This window comes from Metopolophium dirhodum, chromosome 4 (genome assembly GCF_019925205.1).
Source record: "Metopolophium dirhodum isolate CAU chromosome 4, ASM1992520v1, whole genome shotgun sequence".
Lineage (NCBI taxonomy): Eukaryota > Metazoa > Arthropoda > Insecta > Hemiptera > Aphididae > Metopolophium > Metopolophium dirhodum.
In genome coordinates, this window is record NC_083563.1 from 10,825,255 (window position 1) to 10,850,352 (window position 25,098).

General features: G+C 30.0%; 1 protein-coding gene across 8 annotated transcripts in view; it reads right to left on the reverse strand.

Moving 5' to 3' along the window:
* The window catches only part of LOC132943197 (serine/threonine-protein kinase tricornered), a 141,168-nt gene that overhangs the window by 9,264 nt on the left and 106,806 nt on the right, over positions 1-25,098 (reverse strand). For all 8 annotated transcript variants that reach the window (XM_061012065.1, XM_061012067.1, XM_061012069.1 and 5 more), the window contains one exon: positions 12,410-12,548. In XM_061012065.1, coding sequence (XP_060868048.1) covers positions 12,410-12,548 — 139 coding nt within the window. The remainder of the gene's footprint in view (positions 1-12,409; positions 12,549-25,098) is intronic.

Below are 25,098 nucleotides of genomic sequence, written 5' to 3' on the forward strand. Positions count from 1 at the left end.
CATTAGTATGGGTTTAATCTGTATTCGTTTTCTGTCAATATTTCCTAGAAATGTCCTGAATTATAACAGTAGGCCCACTGGAGGTTGACTGGAGCCCCCTTAAAACACATTTTAAGTTATTTAATCACAAAACCTCAACTATACAAAATATATAGTTAATGTTCCACAAGTTTAAGTGAACTCCGTAGATTTAATTTGCACGGTTATTTACATGCGTCATAACTTTTTAAAAACAACAACGATACGGTTATCTATTTGATAAATTATTAAAGCGAACAGAGTCTGCAGGTATTATAATTATAATAAAGGCTAATCAGAAATTTGTGTTATAGGAATGGTGATATTTTCAGAAAAACCATACCTACATAATAATGTAGAAATCCCTCAACCATTTTGGTATTACAAAGTTTAGATCACTATAATATTTATACATTTGTGTCATATCTTGATTATACATAAAGTCCAAAATATATTTATAAAAAATATGTTAAATTAATTTACCCCAATAGTAAAAAAGTATATGTCCCTAACATATGCCCAAATAAATATAGCACCAAGGGTATTTCCAAAGAAATGTTTATATGTATTTACCAAATTAACGACTATGTTGAACCATGGAAATAAACGTTTACAATCTTGAAATCTGATCTAGGTATACATTTGCACTTGCAAATTTGAAATTTGATGTCTTAGAACATTTTACGTATGCTGTACATATAGTGTTTTTATGGTATTTTTTTAACCAATAAATAAACGGGTCTTTCTGTGTCCAAATTAATGGATTTTCGTTTGTTGTGTTGAAATTTTAAAATTGATATAAATATATAAGATATTATGATAAAAAATGAATTGAATATCTGCCAAAACGTAAGTTACACAATGCATAAAAAGATATAATTGCTGTACACACGTGTAATAAATTATTTTCTAAAAACTCTATGTTATTGATATAAGTCATCATCTATATAACTGGTACTTTATAAATATATGTATATATATATATATATTTTAAAGTGTTAAAAACGTTTTGATTGGAAATTTGAGTTGTGATCTTATCTAAGGAAAGTGAAATGTTTAATAATAAGTAGGTACCTACGATCTACCAACTAAAAATAATTTGAAACATCAATTTTAAAAGGAAATAAATAATCAAATAATTATTTAAATTTTCAATTAAATACTTGAAAATAGAAAATGAAAACTATTTATAATACATTTACATTGATCATAATTAACTCACCTTGTCGTTAATTAACATAGAAGCCAATTATGCGGAATTGATTAGATATCATATTTACTGAAATATACGCATTGTTTTACATATTGACAAGAAATGTAATTATATCATACATATATTATATAATATAATACATATTTGCATATCAGATATGAAACGCACTTTATTAACACTTTATTTGGGCATTAAAAGGTAATTTAAACAGAAAATAATCACATACATATTAAATCGATTTAAAGCAATATTATGCAACCAACTAATAATAAGCTAATATCAATGAAGATAAATAAATAAAATATTAATTTTGTTCGCTAACAATCGATTTACAACAGAACAAGTTTTAAACCATCGACCGAAAAAAAAATAGAAAATAATAATAATAGGTATATGATAAGACCGACATAGGTTAGTAATGACGTGTACAACAAAATAAAAGAAATAAGAAATTGACCTCCGAAAAGAAAAATTAATACTATCGAGTCGTTTGTATATAATACCAATATATAGTATATACAGTGCCTACTGCCTTACGACCCTATTATTTTTACTACCTTTTTACAGAAAACGGCTTTAGATGAATTCTCAAGGGATAAATTGATAAAAATCAACCCAGTAAGTGTGATTGATTCCAAAGTTCTAAAAAACGAAGGTCGGCGCTGTGGCATTGGCGAAAATGGAAGACTATTCAGAACATGTGCCTGCAAAAGAGGTCCCTTTTGATAACAGATAATAAATAAAAGTATAAGAAATCAACTCGTTTCCCGGAGGGATTCCATTTGGAGCCCGTCTGAAATCGCGTAGAAGTGAATAATAATATAATATATGTAACATAGAAAATAATATATTTCATAGATGAATATAGATAGCATATGTGAAAAAAATGATTGAGCGACTTTATAGTAATGTAAGAATGTTATAATGATGCATTTTTAGACAAGGAAGGTACAGATAAATTTAATTGATAACAAAAAAACTTATACAGCACGAGCATGACGAAAAAAATTACTGAATCGGCATGAAAGTTATTAAATTTTTCTAAACTATTCAGCAATAATAACAACCGTTTTCTCGGAAAATATTCGGATTGTACCAATCCATTGAGTTTTTTTTTACCATAGCATTGTACTTACCTAATTAAAATTAATGTCACATTTTGACATTTGCTATTTTTCTATAATATAGACACAATATATTATATTGTTTGTGGACTACAACGAGTATTGTCGGGAAAAACTTTTGGGAAGAAGTCGGAGAAAAAAGTCGTTTGACGTTTGACCGATCGAAAATCAAATCATAAAAAAAAAAATAATAACGATTTTTAGACTAGGAAAATACTGCGGGTGACACGCAATATACAATTAGTTAAAAGAAATCTTATCGATTTCAGCTGACATAAATGTACGTGCGTTCGTGATTGAAAATTCCCGTCACTGCAGAAATGGTTGGGGTAATAACCGTCATTACCGTTTTGGTTCCACGAAAGAGAACATCGCCCCTTTGTGTTTATCATAATGCGCATAAATTGTACGACGCATATAATACAAGTGCCGTGGAATTTTCAACGTACTATATAAATACATTAAATATTTTGTGCACAAAGTGTTATTCCGTTTTCCGGCGGTATTTAAGGGGTTTTTAAAATCAAAACGCTGTACCGACTCAATGTCAATGCGCCAGTAAGTCCGTCTCCGACAATGACCGCGTTGTCATGATTGAGAGAAAAATCAGAGGAACGAAAAAAAAAAAATCTCAACGATTAGGTACTACTGTATTGATATGCTCGTATAAGTTAGGTATGGTTATAATTTTTTACGAACGTACAACAAAAATAAATTGTATCTAAATGCAGGGTTTTTCGTTCCAAATAAATGTGTTATTGATCATAATAATATACAACTGTATCAGGCAAACATCTATAATTTACAAGAACGATTTATTCGTAGGACACATTATATATTCGTAAGCCATAATCTATAATGTACCCAGCTACATAAACAACAAGTCTCTAGGACAAACAATTTATTATTTCCTTTTTTAGACACTTATATCGCTTATCGCAAAGCTTAACACGTTTCTCAGCCCCTTCTGGCATTATACTATATGGATAATATGTATAAAATAATCACGAGCCCAACTACAGCCATCGTATCGCACGCTGAATGTAAATAATTAACACACAGCACCGCTAAGTCGGAACGAAACGAGGGGGAAAAATCGACGTTTTCGCATACGCATATGTGTGTACACATTTTTTTGCGTTTAAACTCACATGAAAATTACACGGTTATAGACGGCACAGCAAAATTAATATTTACGAGTGGAAACAAAACAGAAATTAGGCATAGAGATAATATTATACAGTTGCTCCTTATCCGACCAATAATTATTATACAAAGGCAACAGGCTCTTTTTTTTGTGTATCGATTGTTTGGGAGGCATATTGTGTACTCGCTGCAGTACGGTTCATTTATATATAATATGTACAAAATACAAATAATATAATATTACTGCGCACCAAACCACACATTCAAATATACGTAACGCATATAGATATTATAAACATTTTTCGAACAGAATAAAATTTGTAAAATATATAAATAAAATATAATAATAATTATAATATATATAATTATTGACAAATTCTAATTTATACTTTTAACAATTTTCAAAATTATATTTTATTTTATTTATTTTTTATATATCATACACATATTTCTATATTATATTTAATTACTATTGACAAAAATTTCATATTACCTATTATAATAATTATTATTTCTTTATTTTTTTTTTATACAACTTATAGGTATAATAAATATTTGATAATTATCTATAAGTATAACACAAAGATTTAAAGTATATAATATTAATTATTAATAAACTTTTTGTTTTGGCCGAAAAGGGAAGGGTACGATTTTGGTCGAAAACGCGATGCCCATAAAAATAATGTTTCTGTGTTTGCACTTTGCAGTAAATTGCTATAGCCTGCGTGTTATAAAAAAACAATATTAAATGCATAATTTTGCCTCGGACAGGAATCGTGGGCGTATGTTCTTTATAGTCGCTTTGACCATTTCACCTGAATATCTAATTCGAAAAAGACATATTTTGTTCTGGAATTCTACCTGACGTCTTATAGAGGGAGGGTGTACCTAAAATTGGTAATTTTTTAAACATTGAGTCTGACCAGAGAAATATAAATATAAACTTTAAATAATTAACTTAAGCACATCATACGTTGCATCTATAATTATTGTTCACCCTGACAACTATTTTTTTTATAAAATAAATTGAATATGATAATACATTTCATCCTGCGACAGAGAGCCAAATATTATTATTTATGCCATATTATGCCATGTCCAGAATATATCAGATATAAAGGGTGATACGCAAGCTCGATACTACTTAAAATTTACCTCCCTCATCGTTTATAAGTTGATTTATAAAAACAGGTGTAATATTTTTATAATATATATTGTCTGCACAATTGCCCCAATATTTTATTGTTGTTATGGGATTATCGCTTTTTAAAACTTAAAGTGTATACTAACAAGTAGGTACTTATCTACGGCTTATACAGGTGTATATTTAGTGTTTAGGCCCCACCCTCGACAAATCCTAGTTTTATTCATAAATCCACATCTGACCATGGAAAAAAAATAATATTAAAGAGCGCGGGAAAAGAATCCGACACGATGCGCTAACAATTTTTTACGATATTTCACTGCGTGCGTTATTATATAGTATACTAACATTATAATATAATACTCCTACGTATAAATTGTTAACGTGACGACGCACCGGGTAATGATACCAACATTTAATAACACACGCGGTCACCTCTACGTATTCAGCAAGTGCGATAAACCTGCCAACGTATATCAATTTGAAGGAACCTTAATATATATTATGTATATTCCCAAGAGACTCATTATTACGGGTATTTGACTACTATATTGTACAATTGTACATACATACATATTATAATCGACGATTTCACATTACAATATATATTATTATTATACTCATGACGACGACAAATTGTTAACACATAATATATGTACATGAGTATAAATGCTCGTCAATTTCAATGTATATAATAGTTAAACGTGTTTTTGAGTAGTTTACAAAAAAAAAAAAGAATTATATTGGTACGCTACATACGCGTATACACGCTCTAACAACTTTACAAACTTCAAGTCGTATTATATAATATATTATATACAATCCAGGTTTTTTAACGATACCTACTATATAGCATTTTTGTGACTTTTTAGAACAAAAAAAAAATTAACTTTAAGTTTTTTCTTGAAGTTCTGAAAAATTACTTTTACCCTTTGACGTTTGGATGTTTAAATTTTATCGACTGTATATATTTTAATAAACGAGGTACGAAGTAGAAAATTTGATTACAACGCGAGCGATTTATTGTTATTTTTTTTACACACTTTTGACGTTCTAATTAAACTCGATCGCAAAAAAATGGTTGTGCAAATTTCCTTCGCATTAAGCCGGTTAAAAGAAAAAAAAGTTACATATATAATAAGTAATAATAGTGTTATTTCGAATTAGAAAAAAAAGTGCGCCGTTTCGAACATTAACATACCAGCTATTTATCTTTCATATTATACACAGCAAAAACACTGTATAAAAAAATAAGAGAAAAAAATCTTTCATAGAATTCCTGAAAGTTGTCATAAGAGTCATAATATTAAAAGTATAATATGGTGACTACAGTTGCATTTCCTTTAAGCCTTCCCTCGTATTCAACTGGTTTTAGGTACTCAATCAATACAATCTTACAAATTAATGTGTTAACAAAACAAAATTAGGTATGGCATATCATTTTTATTTAGGGACAAACAACTATATTAAGCAAGTCTGTATGAACTGGACTGAATGACGACCAGAGAGTCTTGTTCCAACATTCTGTCCACATTATCGTTTTTTTTTTTTAAGATTTTTCACTCTACGAGAATCTTATATAATTTATTCCGTATAATATAGTTCAGTGTATATTTCAACTGTAGGTCTGTACAACCACATGTGTTTTTTAAGCCAAAAGCTCAAGTTGTACACAACGTCAGCATTCAAAACCACAGATCTCTGGTGAGTTATTACATACTCATAATAACCGCTATAATACATTAGGTATATATATATATATATTACTGTTACGACGACAATGCGAGCCTTTATATAAATAGAACGTTCCAGCAGTGACATTAAGTTTTTTTTTAATGCGGTTCACGATTGACCACAGACCGTTTTTAATAGTAACCAAAAAAATAAAATAAAAATATATTTTGTATACCTGATAACATGATATTATGAAATTCAATAAATGAGAAATAAAAAAGTTTCGAAAAATATACAAAACGCGTATGGATTTGTATTGTAATAATTCATAATATATTATAATATAGCGTATCTACCTACATTAAGGAATGTGTAGCAAGCAAAACGTGTAGTTCAGTCTTCAAGGATTAACTCTGATTAAAGTCATATAATATTATACACACCTAAATATAGCTATATTACAGTGATCGAGTCATAGTAATATTATTTTATCGTATACATAGTACAAGCTCATATAACTGCTACACATATCTATATAATATCTATACCTAGGTATTATATTATACAACGTGAATTTATACAATTTCCGGTTCGATGGTTTACTACATTAACCTTACATCGCCGTTTTGGGGATTTCTGATGGTTTTAGATTTGGCTCTTGCAGGTATATATAGATGTACCGCGATCATCATATACTCGGCACGCGGCACGTTCGCGAAACGGATGTGACGACGACGATGGTTATAATATGTATAATAATTGAATACGTAAATTCATGTGTATTATACGCCGCCACATAATGCAAAGTTATACAATATTATACTAACTATGTACACGAACGATATACATATTGTTTCAATATATATATGTATATATAATAATGTGTAGGTACCTGAACGTGACGGATAACTGCATTTACGCATTGATTGGATGGGTGAGCGCGGTGGAGGAGGGGGGGGCTGGGTTGAGGAGCCCAGAATTTACTTGAGTTCTTACAAAGTCCGGATGGCCATTTCGAGTCTCTTCAATAATCTTCTACTACATAATATTACATGTTGTTTTTTTCTCGTTCGACAGCCGTTTTTTAATTTATTGTTTTAACAATGAGATATTTCAATATCCTTTTTGGATTCAGAGCGGAACAAATAATAATATAGGTATACTATTGGTTCAATAGAACGATAGGTGTGGTTTTTTCAATTCGAAAAAGATGAGCTCCAAAAGTTTCACGAAGCACTTTTTCTAAGTACCTACCTTAGAAATTTATCACAGGCAGGATACCAGTAGCGGATCCAGAAGTCACCCGAAGGGGGTGGGGAGGGGGACGAATTTTTAAAAATTAAATTACCTTTTTGTTTAGCCAATAAAGAATAACCTAACGCCCCTCTCCCTCTTCTAAATCGCCACTGCAGAATACCATTGAACAGGTAAAATATAAACAACAAATTTTATTGAGAAAATTTACTAAGCTCGATATAATGTATGGTAAAGTCGTTTTGATAATTTTTATGAATTTCAAATGATAATAATATTATAAAATACTGGATAATTTCGACATGCCTGTTTTCTAAATTGTCGACGACGCGCGACGTGGGTATTTTTAAGTTTATATAAAACATTGATTTTTTTTTATATATAAATGCAAATATAATATAGGTACACAATATGATGTATATTATTGTATATAATATGTGGCATATGTATTGTACATGGATAAGGCATATAGTTTTTGTATACTGTAGAAATGATTTATTTGCAAACAACGTTTTTACAACCAAAAGTTTCAAGAGAATAATTGAACAGCAATTATAGGAGTTTCATTTGGTAAATGGTATTGAAAAAAACAAATTCTTCTGACAATAATATATAATAGCTATACCGACGACTGCGAGGTTAAACTTTGGCTACGTTTCAGAAAAAAGCGTACAACAGTTTCACGTAAGGACAAAAAAATTGTTAATACATTATTTTAAGAACGAGTACACAAAAAACAATTGGCAAGCAATGAAAGATAAGTTTTGTGGTCGTTAAGAAGTTTAGTAGTTGTTGTTTGTTTTCATTATTGTATTAAGAGAAAATTAATATTTCTTTTATTTAAAATATAACATAATTATCGTAGGAACAAAACAAAAAACCATAGCACGCTATTCGATATTTTTTCTCTCCAAGAAAATTCTAAGAACCTTAAATTTAATATGTTTTTGTTAATACGTAACCATGACAACGAAAACCTTACGAAAAGTCGGTCAGAAACAAAAAACGTGTATCATCCAATATATTAGTAAAGCAGTAAATATATACGACAGGGAATGTATTTTTTCAACATCGAAATTTGAAATGTGTTATTAAGCTCTTAATATAATTTAAGGATATAAATACTTAATAATAGTGTTAAAACAATTATAAAACGGTTGTATTATTCAGTAGGTATATTTTTTATACTAGGACAATTTTTACAATCATAAAATTAATATTAATTAGTAATTAGTATATAAGTTTAAAATCATCATAGCTATTAAAAAATTTTAACTTATTATTATGGATTAAAATATCCTTAGCACATGAAGTCTAATAGGTAATTTAGAAACAAAATCGATCTATTTTCGATTTACATCAACATTAAAAAAAAAAAAGATCTGCTTTCATTTAAAAGAAGTAATTTTTATTGAATCTAAGTATTTGAAAATATGATCTTAATATAAGCGTATATAGTTAAGTACTTAAAATTTCTGAAAAATAGTGTTTTAATAAATTCATTATTAAAGGAAACATGGGGATGACTATGCTTGGTAAATCACTCTGTGTATTTATATATATATATATGTTTATATCATTATAACAAAAAAAAAACAGCCTCTGTTGGGTATAGTAATTCTTTATGAAAAATTTTTTGCAGTTGCGTTATCTTTCATGACGTTATTGCTTTAGCAGATACGCTTTTATGTTCGACTTACGGCTTCATAAAGAGATCCGGCTTTTACCATACCCCCAACTGACATTATCGTTGTGTTTCGCTGTTATTGAATTATTTGAGGCCTGCTTTGTTAGTGTTATTTTTTTTTTACAATGATGATAACATCTATAATGATGATCGCAAGAAGCATATTGTTGTGAGATAATTTATAATGTCAACTTAAATCGAATTCATTTTTTTTTTACTACTATTATAGTACTATATGAGTACTAAGGAAATATATTTATTTTTTTACTATAAATCACACAGTATACATAACTACTTAAATTGATTTAAATAAATATTCATTCGTACAAATAACGCGACAAAAGTATTTCAATTTCAGAATACCTCCATATAGGTAATTAAACATTATATTTAAATATTATTTAAATACAACTATTGATTCAACAATTTATTATCAAATGCCATTAAATTAATAATATTGTATGTGAATTTAAATTTGCACTTTAAATTCGATTGATTATACTATTATACATTTTAATATTAATACGAAAACAAATCGTTTGTATAGTATATCAAAGCCCTTATCATACCAACCATTGACGTTTGACCTTATCATACAAATGTTTATGTTTTCATAATTTGTGATGCAATTTGGTTAACTAGCTTTCGAACGTGTATTAATTCACGTTTTCAGGGCAAATTAAAATATTAACAAAAGATATATAAAGCTAGCAAACATTGTTGAGTGTTAGGTAGAAACTACATTTACCATATAATTTACTATATTGCACTAATAAGATATGAACTTATAGAAGAGTACATAAGAATAAAAATAACGTACCTAATTTAATTTAATTTTAAAATGGAGTTCTAGACATTGTCCTAAATACAGAGTACATACCAATTAAAAAGACTTTTTGTATGATATCCATAATTTACATATACAAATCATAAGTATTTTTTGTGTAATTATTATTATTATACAAAATAATATAGGAATACAAACTGAAAAGGTGGGCCAGTGGGTGTCGCTCTGCTGTACAGTAGGTTACAAGTGGGTCAATGTAATGGACGGTGTTAAATTTTAATTCAATGATATAATATCATTGCATACGAAAAACGATTCTGAGCGGAAGTGGTTTGTCAGTATGGATATTTTATATTATATTTATATTGTTATTAATTATTATTAATACGGTAGCCGGTTGGTTGAATTAATATTATGAAATTAAAACAAAATAACTAAAATCGATATTCTTGGTTATTTAATATGTAATTTCATCTAAATTTGAATATAAAATAACTATAAAAAAACTATTTTTATATTTTTGAGATTTTTTGGTTATAGCACAACTAACTTACGTGGAATCTTAAGAATCTTAACAATTGTCTTAAATTTTTAATCCTTAGCTATTTTATAATTTTTTAACTACAAAATCGTTTTTAAATTTCAAATTTGATAAATGTTGTCAAAAATCGAACTTATAAAAAAAATTCTTAAGCTTTTTAACCCAACGAATACAATTTTATCGATATGTATAGAAAACAAATAAAAAATTGGAAACTAAATATGTCCATAAACATCTCAAAACAAGTCAAAATATTTTCAATCGTGTACAAAAAATGCTAATATAGTGAAAATTGCATGTGACATTCTACGGTAATTTGTTTTAGAGTTACATCAAAAACCAAAATCAATTTAGTCGAAAACCTTTGAAAACTTTTACAACCTCAATGCACCAACTATATTCACTTTCCCATCAAACATGATACTGAACTTGAAAATCAAAGCATTATTTCGACTATTTATCGTGTACACATACACACACATTATATCACCCATAATTGTATTTAATACAATTTACTAAAATCAATACATTAATCGCTCCGCTCAGTATTTAAAATTACGAGATAAAGTTCAAAGATATCAAATTGTAATGATCGACAAAAAAAATCTTATCAGTTATGAAAAAGTTTTTAATTTATAACATTTTCAAAACAATTATAATTTATTGTTCTAATAACGATAATACTAATAGAAATGCGTATGGTTAGCTTAACGTTTTTCAATCCTAAAAAAAACCCTAACCTTCGTAGATTTTGACATTGGAGGTCAATAATTAATTATTTAAAGCTTAAATCAAATAATAATGTTCTATTATAAATAAACTTTTGTGCACATAAGTTCTATGATCGTTCTATGATTAAAATAAATTAGATACTCTTAATGCGTTCAACATTTTTTAAATTTATATTTGGCTTTCCGTTATTTAATTTCACACATTATATTTTATAGTTATAATATTTAAAAGATAAATCGAGATGTGACCTTTCGATTTCTTTAAGTCATGTTATCAGCCAATATACTTTAAGCTGATTGGTGTGGTTTAACTTGTTATATTTATACTAGTAAATAGCATGTTAATATAATATAATATTATACTATAGGTGTAGTAGGTTTTGTATATTTTATTTTATAATGCGTCACTAATAATATTCGTTATAATATACGTTTCTAACATTAAAATTAAACAATATAGAACATTCTGAAAATGTGATTATATGGCCAATAGTATTGTTGGCATTTAAATGTTTTAAAAGATTGAATTTATTTAATAATACTGCATGTTTAAATAGGTATATTGCCTTTTCAAAAGTATTTATAAAAATTAGTATTCCTTAAAAAGTTTTGGGGAAGGAACCAATAACAAGATAGATCGTACTAAAGATGTGTATAATATTGTATCAATGTGTGATATTCATATTTCATTTGAAAGAAATCGGAATAGAACAATCAATGTAATATTGTTGTAACTCCAAAAGCTCAATTAGAATTTTTATCAAAAAAAAAGAAAGGTTTTTTTCATCACAGAGACGTCATTTCTCCCTACGAACTTTCAATTTAATGTGGATCATATATACGATTACAAAGTATTTTTAAATTTGTTGTATTAGTTCAGATCAATATAAAAATAATAAAATGGAATTCTAATAAGCTTACACGATAGTCATAAATAATAATATATAAAAGACGTTGTCATGAGAATACATTGAATATATTACCTATTATATATTCCAGCCATAAGATCTACAAATATATCGTACGTCGTACATAACGCGTACAAAAAAAAAAATCAATGAAAATACGTATACGCGTAAGTTTACCGTACCTCTGTTTCCGTTCAATGTGCTGAGCGATCAGATTGCTGTAGTAATTCTCAAGGGTGACTTTGGCCTTGGTCGCCTTGTCTAGAGTATGTCCGCTCAACCGGATACCACTTTCGGTCGCAGCGCTCATCTCCAATACACCTGTGAAACAGAAAAAAAAATCCAACTAAGTAGGTATATAATATAATACAATAAAGACAACCGCACGTTATAGGTACTATACGCAATACAATTCGTTGCCTATTATATTATTATTATATCGTTGCGATATACTATATGATAAAATAATATATATTTGCGGGCACAAGTATTATTTACCACCCCGTTGTTTCGTCTACGGAACGGGAAGAAGCTTTATTGGATTTCCTAAAGGATCCGATTACTCGAACAAAACACATAACAAGGGTGAAGGACAAAAAAACCTATATAATATATGTGTAAAGCATACGTTTTATTATATTATTATTTTTTGCAATATCTTATACATATATATATTTATATATTATGTATATAGTGTTGTATACATATGTATACAATTGTTCCCTAATCCAGATCAAACTAACTAGTATGTGTGCGATCGTGTCAGTGATTAGCCTATAAATATAATAAATACATATAATACATACAGCGAAACTATTTACAGGAGACTTATACAAAGTAGGTAATTTAAAAAAAAAAAACGTAAGTACAAAATATTTTTTTATTGCTCCGGATTTAAAAACAAAATCGAATATATTATAATATATTGTATAATATTCAATTTGTATAATATTTGTACAATTTCAATATTATTTACAACAAGGAACGTTCTCCTCGACGACATTCGTGACCCAGATATAAAAATTATTTTGAAAAACAACAATTTTTTTCGTCGGAATTATTGATTCTTTAATAAAAGTTTCTTCACTATATACTTAGACAAGAAATATTTGATTAAAATGATAATATATTTAAACGAAAATACGAACGTAGGTGGAACTCGTAATAAACATCGAGACAATACGAGCCGCGGCGAAGGGGAGGAAATGTGCGGTGGTATAGTTGAAGTGTTATGGTACATGTACAACGAGGACGCATGAAAAATGGATTGACTATAAATAAACTAGGTACCTACTAGGTGTATATTGTATAAGTATATAGTACGAAGTGTTTTTTTCGCCATGCGAACTCTAAAATGATTTCAGAAGATGAATTAATTATTAACGAGTAGTTCCCGACCGGACCACAATTTATATTACGTTATAGGTGTTCGCGTCCATTTAAATAAAAAGTTCACGGTACGGCTGCTGCAGCCATGACAGATGTATACTATATCTATATAATATTATCGCCAGACTAAAAAAATCCATATTTTTTTTTTTTTTGTAAAGACTGTACACGATTTGACAATGCATTGTGTGCCGTGTGCAGTTTACAAAAGAAAAAAAATCATGATTCTCGAATAACAACAGACCCATCGGGATTTGGTTCGGCCGATTAAACATTAAACACCACGCGGAACGCTGTCTAACGTGGGTATTTAATTTGTCACACGTTGCAGGTATTGTCGATCGCGCAGTATGCCTACCGATGCGTAATACAATAATTGCATAAATTATAATGTACCTATAATAGTCCAGCAACATTTTTACGACAAACTGAGAAGTCGCAATACATTAATGTACGTAAGTGTATAGTATAGCGAGCCATATTATTATTAATGCATTAGCAGTATATATAGCTACCTACGGTATAGGATTGAAAGAAAACGAAATCGAATAGATAAGTTATAGACGCAAGAAAATAAAAATGACTTATCACTTATAGGTACTCGTACTGAACATATTGTTAGGTCTACCGTAATATAACAAATCTTAGAAATTAAATTTGTAGGTATACCCACATTTTCAAAACGATAATATTATACGGACTCAAATATATATTTTTGAACGCTACATCATATATTTATAGTATTATCTGTATATTATGTAAATGTTCCAAGTGTCGGATGGGGTCTCTCCACTTGCTTCTTTCCAGGGTAATAATTCTTTGAATTACTTTTGACAATTATTAACAGTATAGGTATATACTATATACTATAAATATATTATATATAATATATACCAAACACAAAAATTGAAGGATATTTTCAGCAGGAACTACGAACACGAGTTCTGTATAATATTGCAGCGTATTGATATAGATCAAAAGCGGTAAGATAATTAATAATTATTTATATATCGTACATTGATGATTAGAGTGAAAAAACGAATCCCAACAAGAAAGGGGTTGAGAAATAAAACGTTTCGGACGTATATAGTGTAATGGAGTACGGTTGCCCGTGAAACACGCGGTCGCGTCTATTATTGATTTCGAAAACCGCCAGCGGCTGCGGACCTGTTGAGCGACAACTGGGCGCCCAGTCAGCACCATTTTTTTTTTTTAACGACGTTTGCGATTTTTGTTTCGTCTGCCGACGACGATTTCCAAACGGCAACGCTATGCTATTATTATTCGCTGATCCAGGACCACACGACAATAATATATAATACTTACGACATTTATATACGCGACACAATATAATATAATATGACGTATACCTATTATATTTCAGTATGGAGGTAGTATATTATTATTATTAGATAAATACATGGTACGCGCGTTTACCCACTACGAGTGTCGCAGAAATTTGTAATTCAGTGGACATATTTTATTATATGATATAATTAGCGTATATATAATATAAATTGATACATATTATATTATATAGTATTTACGATACCCAGTTAAATCGTGAGTACCAACGCGGTAAAATGGTTCTACGCGGATGGTTCTACGCATTTCGATCTTTGTCACATCATTATAATACAATATGTGTACCTATGTCTCACTGCAGTATAATATACTTTTGGCGCATATACTAGTGTATAAAGTGTATGGGGTGGCGACAGGTGGCGTGTATCTCGAACGTTTGACACATTGAAATGGTATTTCATCACGTCAAACCTCATCTGTGATACAATATCCAATATCTGTATACACGACTATACCACTCGTAAATATAGGTATGTTATGGATAATGTAAATATTCCTATATTAGCCGGTGAACAGTGGGTAATTTTTGTTTTTAAAATTTCTATGCGATGTACTTTTGCAAGTTGCAATTGTCATATTATGTGTTCATAGAGGGGAAAAAAATAAATTGTCTAATTTATTTGAATATTTTTATATCTAATATAACATAATGCATTAGCTAGGTATATAATGTCATATAACATAGCTATGTGTAGACATTATCCAATATTTTAATAATATTCATGACGGCAAATATGAACATTTGACTGATAGAATAAATTATACTTGAGAATAATAACTGTAATGGTTAGATACATTTTAACGCGATATTTGGATGACCTTGTATATTTTATTCAACTCGAACACCAAGTTCACAATATTTCACTCGAAGAGAAATGTATACGCTGAAGTTTCATAAAATAACAAATTTTAATTTTCTAAATTGTTTTATTGTTTGTACATAAGTCTAGCGTTCTATATGTCATATCGTTATTGAAAATATCAAAAATGTATGATATGATGTACCTATTGTGTGTTGTGTAACTCATACGATATTATCACCATCAGGCATCAATAATTGAAAATCGTTTAAAAATATCACCTATATTTTATATTATTATGTTAGGTAGCTAAAGGTGTTTCTTGATTATTTTTTTGGTGTACCTAAAGTATAAACAAAAGTCGATAAGCTAAAAAGTATATAGCTGGTTAAATACATACAGGGGCATCATGAAGAAATGCTATTACAATTTACTATGATTTTTGCCAATTGTAATAATTATTTGTATCATGCAAAACATACAACGATAATAATCTGCAATAGTAGAAGAATGTTTTTAAAACTTTTATTTAATTTAAACAATTTTCAATTGTTGGTATATTTTTAGATGTATACTTTTTTAAATAAAAATAGTAAACAGTTAAAGTGTTATAAAACATAGCGGAAACCCTAAATATATGGGTAATAATATTTTTTATAATATAATAAGATGTCTGAAAATATGCAAAACAAAGTTTACCGATAACTGTGCATAATCATTGCATCAGTTCGTCGTAAAAAATACGCTATAACATACGCATTGCACAATGAACATATACTCAGTAACGGGGGGGGGGGGGGGGGGGGGGAGTCGGTCGCCCACGCCAGGTTATTATATAGTATTATAACACATAATAATAATTATCTTCTCTATTTAGTCACCAAGAGAGATGATGTATAACATGTTATAATGTAACACGAAACCTGGCTGTCGGCGGATTGGGACTGTCGAGACTGTGTTAGACGTTGTCGCCGGAAGCGCTTCCCGCGAGACAAAGTCTGCTTTCAAGGCGTATGAAGAACAGCCGCAAACCATAGGGGTGAAGGGTTGTGGTTACCGTCAACCCCCGCACTGTCACTCACAAATTTCAAGTTCACTTAGTGGAAGATTTTGTTGGTCTTTAATATGTGTTTTAGTCTTCAATTGTAAAACCCTTACTGGAATGGAATACTTCGCATACGCTATTCGTACATTTATGTATGCGTATATAAATATTTCATCTTGAAGATAATAGATATTGACGATTGAGTATATATATATGTGTATATTATAATATCACGTCTTACTTATACCAAAGCAAAATCACAATAAATATTAATAACATAAATAACAATACATATATTATATATTTCTGTATAATATATTATGATAAACTCAATGCAACGAAAACGTATCCCAGTTTTCACCGAATTTTCGAGAGATTCTTACCTCGTAAATGTATATGAATAACATTATATTATATTAGATATAATATATTTTCTATATCTCAGTTTGCAGAGCACATTGTTGGTGTTAAAATATTATTATACTTCATTTTACACGTTAATTTTGACTAAGAGAACATATATTATACAACATAACGACAGTAAATTTATCGACGGAAGTATTATTCGGTTTTTCGTGCGAAATTGGAAAAACAACGACTGCATCGGCGCCGATGGGTTTTCGCAATGGCGTCAACCACAAAAAAATGTTAGTCAAAACACGGCATAGACAATATCATATAATAATTTCATTACGATGCAAATTCATATTACCGATGAAGACAATACATTTCGAACGAAATCGACAAAATATAGGGATAGATTCTTGACACTGCAATGGGACCAGAAACCAAGAACAACAGCAAGATAATGAAAAAACCTTAAAAACAACAGACCTACAGTAAAACATAATATAAAGAAGATGAAAACCTATATCATTAGATCTTAGTTACTATTAGAATATTAGTCTTTCAATAATAATGTCATCCTACTGATTTAATGTAATTCTATTTATGTAAGTATATTTGTATATTTGAATATTTGTAAAGTATTGTAACCTAACTACAACTAATGGCCACAGATGCCGGGTTTTTTTCGAGATCAATAAAAATAAATAAATATATTTCGTGTCACACATATATTTAATATTTGTTATATTGCATAGTGCTGGCGCATACCCCAGTCTGACTCTAGGGAAGACTTCAGGTATTGACCTTAAGTCCCCATCCACATCCGATGAGAAATTGATGTTTTGAACTCGTAAGCTCAAATCATACATAGGTACCTAAAATATATATAGGTAGTAGGTTAGATATTATATAAGATATTTTATATTACGCAGTGACCTGTGATAACTGCAGGTTGTATAATATATTATTTTGACAACGTTTAGGGATACCTTATACCGTGGCAGAATTGCACGGTTTAAGATAAATATAAAATGTTATTGAATTAAACGGATAATAACAAAATAGAATTTTGTATGCAAAATACGTAGGTACCTAGATGCAATTAACACATACGATATAGGTTCCTGCCTAATATAGTTACTATGACGATCGCTGTTAAATTTTATGACACAGCATAGTAATATATAAGATCGTTGTTGAAAATAACGATTGAAAAATTCGATCAACTGTCTGGAAAAAATAATGTAAGTGCGTCCTCCCGCAACGTATTAGATGCCCCACTCGTCATCTTTTTGAAAAAAATATGAAACCCTCGTCTATATTATATTACATATTATTAAATGGGCGTCACAAGAGAAATAATTTTATGGGATAGCAGCAATTTGTCCACAACAATTTTTAAAGTGGCCCTCCATAAAGAAACCATGCAAGTACATCTTCGCCATATTTTTTAAAAAGCCGCAAAATGTTAAAGCTCCAAGCGGGTGAATTAAAAAATATATATATATATTAGCTTTTGAACACTTATTTGCTGCAATCATCTTGTAGATCTCATATAGCAACGAAAAAAATTTTTTAAAAAAAATGTGAGTATATGCAGTGTTTTCGGTGCTTTCTAAGTGGCAATAGTATTATGATGAGCTATCACAGACCGGGTAATAGTAAAATATAACCAATATAGGGGGGTTGCGGCGTATGACATTTTTTGAAAATTCGTAGCTAAGTATTACGATGAGCTATCATTACAGCCCCACACGTCCTTTTCTAGATTATATTATAATTTCCACGCGCGTCATATATTATATTACACTGCAGCAGATCACTTTACGTATATACCACGAGCTTTTAGGCGGAGGGTTGGGGTGGTACTCGAGACGGCCCCCGAAATCCTTTTGACTACGCCGAACACGATTTCGAGAACACTGCGTGACACGACTGCCGCGTCGTGCAATAATTTGTGATTCCGCGTACGTTGCATGTTGGCTTGACGCACTATGACTATACATATTCTACGTAGGAATTTGACGGCGTTGAAGAAAATAATAATAATATAATATATAAGTATGAGTTTCAAAAACAAAATGGCAAAAAATATGCGTCCGTGCGTCATTTACAAGAAGTAAGTAGGTACTGAATAATATAATAATAACAATAACAATAATCTATAAATCTGCGGATACAGTTATTTTTATTATATATTATTCAACAGTTTTGTGACATATATTATTATATTACCGAGAGCATGCATGCGTCACAACTATATATGTATAACATTATACGCGGGGGCGGCGGCGGCGGCCGAGGTACTCGACAACAATGTGATGCAGCTATAACGCTATATAGTTATATCAGTCGTCGTCTATATTATACGATGATAATAAAACGGGTTAATGGTTTGTACCTATATAGGTAACGGCGGGGGGCGGGCGACGGTGTTTTGCCCAGTGTCGTCCGCGGCGGTGGAGGGGTCAACGACTCGGCAAGTAAATATAATATTATAAAAGGTACACACATACAGTGTCTTCTGTTAAAAGTATATATATATACGACGACGACCAACCTGCCAAACTTCGTCGTGCCGGCGGCGGCGACGACACGAAACGAAGAAAAAGTATAACACACACACGCACATATATATATATTTATACATAATATAAACACATTATACTTATATATTATTATATATATAACAACACATTATACATAATACGCACGACGCCGCCGCCACGAACCGTAACGCACCGCAGAGTCGGAACGTTTCCGAATGGTGCTATATTGCCTCCCCTTGTGCACTCCTATGTACCTAAATGTAGCTGGAATTTTTCGTTTTCTAGTGTGCTTCAATTTTTACACACACAGCCGATCGGATTTTGGTTATTTCCTTCAACGCATTATCACGGGACATCATCAATTTGCTAAACGGTTATTTTTTTTACCGTCGGCCTGATTACCTATATTATGGTCTAAGTGAACATATTATATCAGTTGGTAAGTCCATTTCATAATATACGTCATCAAACATAATGTATATTTAAAGTTTTATAATTTATTTCAAATCGTGCGGTTTTGCTGCGGAAATACAATAGGTATATTGTTGTTATCGTATCGCACATTATATTATTATACAACCGCTGCAGTCGCCAGCCATTGCAGAGCACACATATTATAATACAACTGGATGACCTTTTATCTATAAATGTTATCAAATTTGAACTAGAGACTTAATAAAAATCCATTCTTAGTGGAAAGTTGGGAGGGGGGGGGGTTGTAAGCTCATAGAGCCCCATGGCTACACGAACGGTTTTGCAAATGTGTACTATAATATCACTGCATGATATAATACATATTAATATATTATTCAATTATTTGTACATAGAAGCCTGTTCGGCCGCCGTTTAGTTTTCTATGCATACTTGTATATTTAAGTATAATAATACCTATATATTATTACGTACAAAACGAATAAACGTGATCGTAAATACGGATAATACACGGCGGCTGTTGAAGTATATTGTAAACGATTTACCCGGAACTCGACGTCGTACGGCGTACATAATTTTATATATAGTATAATAATATATAATATAATCGTGGCGGGTGCGTGACGAATTTAGCGCAGCTGTTGCAAACCAAGTTTTTTTTTGCATCCAACGTTATTCGATAGCACTATTGTAGAACTAAGCGGGTTACTAAATTTTTTTGTGACGTATAAGATACTTTTTCTATTAATTATTTGAATATGTTGTGTCTGAGAAAAATTGCATGTTACATAATTTGAAATACATCTACTACTAGGCGCGTGTGGAACGATAGGTGCATTCTTGCGAAAGAATAAAACAAAAATTCCCAATTTTTATCATGGTCGCCATACTTTTTACATGGGCGCCCGCAGGGGGGTGCCGCGAGGGACCATGCACCCCCCCCCCCCACTAATTTAGTTAATATGAATTGTGTTATCACTTGTACAATAGTATATTATGCTGTATTATCGGAGATTTTTGACATTGTCCCGCCTCGGTTTATATTTCTGCGAGGGCCACTAATTTTTATCAGAGTATATTTTCATGTAATAATAGATATCGAATAACAAACAAATATTATTGTATTCATAAGGAATTGTCAATTGCGTGGGTATAAGTGGCAATAATTTACTCCACTCATCAATAGACTTACATTGTTTTATAAATATCGGTTAAATTTTTGATGAAACAAAAAAAATGTAAATACGTTAGTTTAAAGTTATTTTAAAAAACTGAAACTTACAAAATATCTTCTAACTATGGTAAAAAATAGTAGCGCACACGGCTTGACCGCGTGGGGGTCAATAAATATAACTACTTATAAAAACATAATTATAATAATACTATATATAATAGCTATTATATTTCTGTTATTATTCGCGTGCGCGCCAATGTTATTATTCGACAGCGACACGAAAGCGCCATCACTATAATGTTATACGCTTATATGTATCAGTACAGAACAGCACTTGTACGCACGAATCGCCGATTGTCCAAGAAATACTGCGGTTTTGTATTTTTTGGGGTTTTTTTTTGGCAAACCACCTTTTGTATACAATTTGCATATTATTTGGACATATTGTAGGACGTTGCTCGATAGGAATACAGCGTTTCTATTTTACAATATGGTAAAATACAATTATTATTTAAGTTATAGCAACAAGTTTAAAGTATAGTCAGTTGAGTTAATCTTTTTTTTTAAATCTATTGTATAGTGTCTGCAGCGTTGAAGACATTTTTCATATCAAATTATTGGGAATAATATTATTTTTATGTTATCATATTATCTGATTACAAATAAGATAAAAAAAAACTTTTGAGTTAATATATGCTCAAGTGAGATATCTGCAATACACAATTAAAAATATCAATATTGATTGCATGTTTTTGCTTGAAAATGAAATTCAACTAATTCAAAAAAATGAATTTTCTTTTAACTAAGCCTGGTTGTCTTCAATAAAAACAACTTTAACACATTAACGATACATTCTTATAAAACAACCACCAGTAACAAAAAATTAAAATACAGAATACAGATACGAATAATTAATTAAATTTAATATTTAAATTTGAAGTAGGGTCATTGGACCCCCCTTCTATCACGCCGACCCGTCTTGTATACTTGTATCCCCCATATTACCTATTGTATAGATTATTACAGATTGTATATATTCTTGTTTTATAAAAAAAAAAAAAATTGAAATAAAACATTTCAGGAAATTTAGAGTTCTAGGAAAAACAATACACAATAATTATTGTAATAATCAAAATAATTGTTTACCATTAAAAACTGATAATATATCAACATTAAAACAATCAATAGTAATAATAATAATAATAATACCATCTCAAAAAATGACTTAAGTTTCACAATATTGGTAATGCAGATATAGATGATATATTACAAAATCGTTAATCTTCTGACGGTTTTTGGATTAGAACCAGGTTCTGAGTCAGTCACATATACATTGCAGCGTATAGTGCAATAACATCGACACCATCACGACCGGCACACGAGGAAATCATAACGGTGCAGAGTCCTTGTCCTTTTTATATTTTCCCCATAAACTAGTTTACGGTTAATTTTTTTTTTATATACAATGATTTTATTATTTTAATAACGCGTCACCGCGTGCACTAATGATCTCGTGGTTTTCACGACTGAAAAAAAAAATAATAATATATAAAGATAAAAAGATTTTGTAGGTACGTATATATATATATATTCGAATCGGCGTCTGCGGTGGTGTATACGACGATATAGATGATTATAACATAGTGCCATCTAAAAGACATCAAAGTTGGAAAAACAATAGTTGCTGTATACTGTATACAACACCAATATAAAAATAAATACATTAATATGCACTGTGACGACGGAAATATGCAATAATAGTGATTCTATTTTTACGGAATAACACGCGAGACGCATGAGTCGTTAAACGATGATAATGAAGATATTATACGACAGTTTCGAATTAATTTTTTTTTTAATGACCGACATGGCTTGTCTCTTAGTTATTATTTTGTTTTTGAGCTTCCACACTCCGTTTTTTACCAAAGGTTTATTATACAGCTAGGACATAGGTACAGTATTACAGTAATAATATAATAGAATATACATATAATATAACACAAAAATGTACGTTTCACCGCATCGCCTATCTATACATACTCGGCCATGGTAAATATAGGTTCTTTATATTATAGTGGTATAATATTTTAGGTAAATAAAACAATAAAATCCCTGAACCACCAAAAGTTGCAATGCCGTTATTAAAAATTACCCGAAGTGGCAATGCTACGGTACGTACATACTAAATTATATAGACTGTTCTAAACACCATCAATCCTAAAATGTAAACGATAATTTTTCAACTTTTCATGCCTAAACGTTTTAACTTTACAGTATACAATAGGTAAAAATAACTAAAGGTTTAGGAATATATTCGATGGAAATTAATCATTTAAAATAATATCAAAATATTCACATTGATCAGCTCTATGAATTGGCTATTTCTGATATTGAATTAAGTATTGCGCTACGGAGTATTTATTTTTAGAAAAGTCATTGCTGGGGACAACGAGCAATGTACTATTGACCCTTTACATGACGCCATATTTGGCTGCATAATGTTATGTGATTCGCGCAAGGTATAAAACGTTATTATAATATCACATAATACGATGTCAATTACATATCGAATGCGCATACGATGCCGCATTTATGTATCAGACTTGCTGCGAATTTTAAGCATTCGGATGTGTTCGAGTTTCAAGTCTGGTCAAAATTGTCAGCTCACCCGAACAAAATTTTCCGAAAAATTTTTTGACGGCGATGAAAACTACATGAATATTGTGTTTGAATATATTTTTTTTAATTATTGTCCACATTCGTTGACGTGGAAGTAATGATTATCATCGCCGCTATGTGCTATAAAAACATTAATCGTAAATGGCGGCGCCTAAGTTGTAAACTTATATATTATACGGGTATGGAATATTATGTATTATTTGAGAGCACGCGACGCAGTGTGTATCGTGTATAATAGTATGTATAGTACAGAGTGATCCATTTACATTTTACATGCAGCTATAGTAATTATCTAAGTCAATTTTTGTTTTAGAAAAAAAAAATATTAAGTATTGATGTATAGTGTAATAAAGTATTTATAAGATTACATTTTTACAAAAAACTATAATATATTGGCTGTGTTACTTTCTTCTATATTATACTAAATTATTTGGTAATTAACTAATACGGCTTTCTTTCAAACTTTTCTGAACGAAAACTTATATTTTTAATTCCGTGATCAAAAGCAAAACATTCTATAATTAAATTTCCAAAAAATTATTAAGCATAAACATCGAATATTGAATACGTATTTTTAATTAATATATACTTATTAAAAGTTTATAAGTGAGTGGTAAAGCGGATGACGATTTTGATGCTAGGTACTTAGACCTTGCCATAATGTTATTTTACTGCGATCATCATCTAAGCTATATATTACTATAATGTTATTTATATTATAAACATATTAATTAATTTAATTTTAATTACCTACTTATTTTGTTTTTGTAAACATTTATCTATAATAGGTATACAGTATAAGTATGTCATATAAAAAAAAACAACACAAAAGTCCACTTAGAAAATGAGCATAGTCAGTTAAATGGATCACCCCGTATAATAATATGTATTTATATATTTTGGTCGCCATATTGAAACTTCTCCTATATAGTTTGTGTAAGTATAGATACACCATACACCGCATAATATATAAAAAAGAATATTATAATATAGAAACGTGCTGCACCAAAACACTCGCTCGTTTTTACAAGGTGCGGGCGTCATATTAATATGAGGGCCCGCGTGTATCAACAAAAATAAAGACGTGATG